A 5,000-nucleotide genomic window follows, 5' to 3' on the forward strand; every position below is an offset into this window, starting at 1 on the left:
GTCTGGGAGCAGACCAGAGAGATGGTTCACATCCAGACGTGGGGGGAGGGGGAGAGCAGGAGAGCAGGAGAGGAGAAAAGGAGAGGAGAGGAGAGGAGAGGAGAGGAGAGGAGAGGAGAGGAGAGAGGATGTGGTTGGGAGATGGGGAGGACAGGGTTGGGAGCCACTCTTTCGGTCAGGGGTAAGATGGAGAAGTTGGGAGATGAAGAGGAGAGGAGGAGAGGACAGGGTTGGGAGATGGAGGGAGGGAGAGGAGGAGAGGACAGGGTTGGGAGATGGAGGGAGGAGGGAGGACAGGGTTGGGAGATGGAGGAGAGGACAGGGTTGGGAGATGGAGGGAGGGAGAGGAGGAGAGGACAGGGTTGGGAGATGGAGAGGAGGAGAGGACAGGGTTGGGAGATGGAGGGAGGAGGGAGGACAGGGTTGGGAGATGGAGGAGAGGACAGGGTTGGGAGATGGAGGGAGGGAGAGGAGGAGAGGACAGGGTTGGGAGATGGAGAGGAGGAGAGGACAGGGTTGGGAGATGGAGGGAGGAGGGAGGACAGGGTTGGGAGATGGAGGGAGGGAGGGAGGGAGGGAGAGAGAGGACAGGGTTGGGAGATGGAGGGAGGGAGGGAGAGGACAGGACAGGACAGGACAGGGTTATCAGCCAGTCTGAGAGGTTGTGGGGGGGGGGATTATTGCTGTGCTGGTGAGTTGAGGAGCACAGCAGTCTGAGAGAAGTTGCTGAGTGGTTCTATCTTAGGAGGAGAGAGGAAGAGGGGGGGGGTAGAGGAGGAGGAGGAGGAGAGGGACAGGAGGAAGAGGAGAGGAGGGTAGGAGGGGTGAAGGAGCGAGGAGAGTGCTAGGATGAGGATGTGGAGAGGAGGAAAAGAAAGCGGCGGATGAAACGGGAGAAGGGAGGAGAGTAATCAGTAAATGGAGTCTTAGACAGAAGCCTGACAGAGAAAAACTATAAACAACCCCAGGACTGCAACCACCGCCAGCCTGTCTGTCTGTCTGCTATTCCCCCCCAAGCCACTGCTAGTCAGGCCTGACAGGTGTATGTGTGTGTGTGTGTGTGTGTGTGTGTGTGTGTGTCTGTGCATTTGTGATGTGAGTGTGAGTGTGTGTGTGTCTGCGCATTTGTCTCAGGTCCATTACTTCTCCGGGCCTGGCAGCGGTTGTCAGAGTTGCCTGTCTGTGTAACGTCTCTGGAAAATGAGATTTCTGATCTCCAAAGACTTCCTGGTCTCATAAAGGTTACATAATGGAATGTTGAATGGCTGTTTCATCCCATAGAGGTAGATGGCGGGGGGGGGGGGGGGGGGTTGTGTTAGCAAGGCGTGTCAGGGATAATCAGCATTTCTGTCAGAGCTGACCCTCTTCTCTCTCTCATCCTGACCCTCTCTCTCTCTCTTTTTCTCTTTCATTCCCTCCATCTCTCTCTCTTTCGTTCCCTCCATCTCCCTCCCTCTCTCTCTCTCCCTCCATATCTCCATCTCTCTTTCTTTCTCTCTCTCCCCTCCCTCCCTCCACCCCTCTCCCTTAATCTCTCTCTCCCTTCTCCCCCTCTCTCTTTCCCTCCATCTCTCTCTCTCTCCCTCCCTCTCTCAGGTCGTTCCTGTTCAGTAAGGAAGGGAACCCCAACAAGAGGAACCTTCACAATGAGACGTGTCTGCACGTTCTGTGTCAGGGGCCGCAGATCCTACTGCTGCCAGAGGGGGCGCTGTCGCCCAGGTTGGCACGACCACAGAGGGATGAGCAACGCAGGGCTGACAGTCTGCAGGTACACGCACACACACACACCAACCTACGCACGCACACACACACACACACACACACACACACACACACACACACACACACACTTCCACCCATCACCCACTCCTCTTCCCCTCCACACACACACAAACAAACAAACAAACAAACAAACACACACACTCACACACACACACACACACTAGAAGCCATCAATTTAACCAATAATAATGCAGTGTTGGTGTATGTGCGTGTGCGTGTGTGTGTGTGTGTGTGCCTGCCTACAGATGATCCTGAGCTGGACCGGGGCGAGGCTGGACAGGGGTCAGTATGAGAGAGCTAACGTCAACGCCACTGACAACCACCACAGCACCTGTCTCCACTATGCTGCTGCCGCAGGCATGAAGAGCTGTGTGGAGGTGAGGAGGGGTGTGTGTGTGTGTGTGTGTGTGTGAGTGTGTGTGGGAGGGATTGTGTGTGTGTGGAGGTGGGTAGTGTGTGTGTGTGTGTGTATGATTGGTGGGATTGTGTGTGTGTGTGTGTGGAGGTGGGTAGTGTGTGTGTGTGTGTATGATTGGTGGGATTGTGTGTGTGTGTGTGTATGATTGGTGGAATTGTGTGTGTGTGTGTATGATTGGTGGGATTGTGTGTGTATGATTGGTGGGATTGTGTGTGTGTGTGTGTGTGTGTGTGTGTGTGTACGCGTCAGTGTGATGGGGCGAGGCTAATGTTCCAAAATATCGTAACTTCCCTCTCTTCTCCAATCCCTTCCCATTCGCAACTCCTTCTCTTTTCCCCTCCCTCCATCTCCCCTCCCTCCATCTCTCCTCCCCCCTCCCCCCCTCCCCCCAGCTCCTGGTTCAGAGTGAGGCAGACCTGTTTGTGGAGGATGAGGAGAAGTTAACCCCTTGTGACCAGGCAGAGAGACAGCACCACACGGACCTGGCCCTCAGCCTGGAGTCTCAGATGGTCTTCTCCCAACACACACTCTCACGCGACACACACTCCGAGAGCAACACACTGCACCGCAAAGAGGTGAGACGGGCTACACACACCACCGTAGTCACACACACACACACACACACACACACACACACACACACACACACACACACACACACACGTCTTGGAAGTCCCTAAACTTCTTAACAACACACACACCTCTCTCTCTCTTTGTAGTGGCCGTCTGCAATATACTTTAGATAGGAATAAACAGTGTTTGTACTGTGAGTTTTTGATGGACACACACACACACACAGACACACACACACAGACACACACACACACACACACACACACACACACACACACACACAGGTGTCTTCAGTAGAGAGAAGTACAGAGGGCCTTGCTGCAGCTGCAGTCCACTGATAGGAGTTTTGATCTCCAACTTTCCAGTGAAATCCATGTTTATACTAATCTCTCTCTCTCTCTCTCATCCCTCTTCTCTTTCTCTCCCTCTCTCATCTGTCCCTCTCTTCCCCGTTCTATCTTTCTCTCTCTAACCCCTGCCCCCCATCCCCTCGCTCTCCCTGTCTCTCTCCTCCCCTCGACCTGCTCTCCCTCTCTGCTACCTCTCCCTCTCTGCCCCCCCCCCCCCTCCAGCCATATGAGGGTTTGAAGCTGCAGGACTTGCGGAGGTTGAAGGACATGTTGATCGTGGAGACAGCTGACATGTTACAGGCCCCTCTCTTCACCGCCGAGGCCCTGCTCAGAGCTCATGGTGTGTGTGTGTGTGTGTGTGTGTGTGTGTGTGTGTGTGTGTGTGTGTGTGTGTGTGTGTGTACGAGTGTACATACTGTGTCAGAGCTCTGTGTGTGTGTGTACATGCTGTGTCAGCTCTGTGTGTGTGTGTGTGTGTAACCTCTCTCTCTCTCTCTCTCTCTCTCTCTCTCTCTCTCTCTCTCTCTCTCTGTCAGACTGGGACAGGGAGAAGCTGTTGGAAGCGTGGATGGGCGACGCGGAGGGCTGCTGCCAGAGGTCAGGGGTCGCCATGCCCACCCCTCCCCCCAGCGGGTACAACGCCTGGGACACCCTGCCCTCCCCCCGCACCCCCCGCTCTCCCCTCACCCTCACCCTCACCTCCCCCACGGACAGCTGCCTCACCCCGGGGGAGGAGGGACTGGCTGTGGTGAGTCACTGTGGTCCAGGGTTGGTCAAGAGTGAGTGTGTGTGTGTGTGTTTCTGTGTGTGTGTGTGTGTGTATCTCTGTTATGTATGTTTGTGTGTGTATATCTCTCTGTATACACCGGGTCTCTCTTGAAAATGAAAAATAGATTTTATCTCAATGAAAGTAACCTGGACAAAATTAAAGGTTAAATAAAACCTCTCTCTCTGCAGTGTGGGATCTGCCTGTGCTCCATCTCGGTGTTCGAGGACCCAGTGGACATGTCCTGTGGCCATGAGTTTTGCAGAGCATGCTGGGAAGGGTAGGTACCTGAGGGGCGGGGTTCGCTAAAGCGATCTACAAACATGATAGTTCAGTCAGGACACTTACGTCGGTTTCATCATTATTTAATGAAAATCAAAAAAAATAAAAAAATAAATAAGTTTGGTGTAATTGGATGGAGCGGAGGCTCTGTATAGCTCCCACCTGAAGTTTAACAACATAAAATACAAAATACCGTAAGGCAGGGGAGCCCATGACTTCTCAAACCCCCCGTAGGAAGGTTCAAAACAGAGCAACCGAGAGGGTGGAGGCTGGGTCGGTGGGTGGAGGCTGGGTCGGTGGGTGGAGGCTGGGTCGGTGGGTGGGACGACCAACAAGTATTACTCTCGTATAGGCCTGCAAACTAGTACTAATTTTGTTAAAAATTACCAAAAAAATGTAAAAATTATTTCCATTTTGCAGATTATTTTATCGATTCATCGATTAGTCTAAATGATTAATTTACAAAAAAACAAGACATGTGAATCAGATGTCCTTCACGTGTGCCGTTCGACTTGGAAGTGTCCTGCCTGAACTAACGCGATCTTCATTACCGTAGTCCCCTGGTGTGTGGAGATCACCAGTCCTCCATCGTTACTGACCCATTAACATCTGTTAAAAGACAACAGCCACACAAATACTGCAAACACACTGAAAGACAAGGTGAGAGGAATTGCACATTTGTAGTGTGTGTGTGTGTATAACGTGTGTGTGTGTTCATTGGGCGTGTGCATAACTTGCATGTTTTTGTGTGTGTGTTCTCATTGGGCGTATGCATAACATGCATGTCTTTGTGTGTGTGTGTGTGTGTGTGTGTGTGTGTGTGTGTGTG

The 5,000-nt window shown here is 52.6% G+C and overlaps 2 protein-coding genes across 2 annotated transcripts in view; one reads left to right on the plus strand and one right to left on the minus strand.

Annotated features, from left to right (window-relative positions):
- Positions 1-5,000, plus strand: part of LOC310815303 (ankyrin repeat and IBR domain-containing protein 1-like) — a gene marked incomplete at its 5' end in the record, with an annotated part of 15,057 nt that overhangs the window by 793 nt on the left and 9,264 nt on the right. The window contains 6 exons of the mRNA XM_083685037.1: positions 1,597-1,768; positions 2,028-2,159; positions 2,593-2,775; positions 3,346-3,463; positions 3,660-3,871; positions 4,081-4,169. Coding sequence (XP_083541163.1) covers positions 1,597-1,768; positions 2,028-2,159; positions 2,593-2,775; positions 3,346-3,463; positions 3,660-3,871; positions 4,081-4,169 — 906 coding nt within the window. The remainder of the gene's footprint in view (positions 1-1,596; positions 1,769-2,027; positions 2,160-2,592; positions 2,776-3,345; positions 3,464-3,659; positions 3,872-4,080; positions 4,170-5,000) is intronic.
- Positions 4,093-5,000, minus strand: part of pard6gb (par-6 family cell polarity regulator gamma b) — a 78,780-nt gene continuing 77,872 nt past the window's right edge. The window contains exon 4 of the transcript XR_014554621.1: positions 4,093-4,103. The gene's annotated coding sequence lies outside the window, so the exon portion shown is untranslated. The remainder of the gene's footprint in view (positions 4,104-5,000) is intronic.

This window comes from Argentina silus, assembly GCF_951799395.1.
Source record: "Argentina silus genome assembly, chromosome: 14".
Classification (NCBI taxonomy): domain Eukaryota; kingdom Metazoa; phylum Chordata; class Actinopteri; order Argentiniformes; family Argentinidae; genus Argentina; species Argentina silus.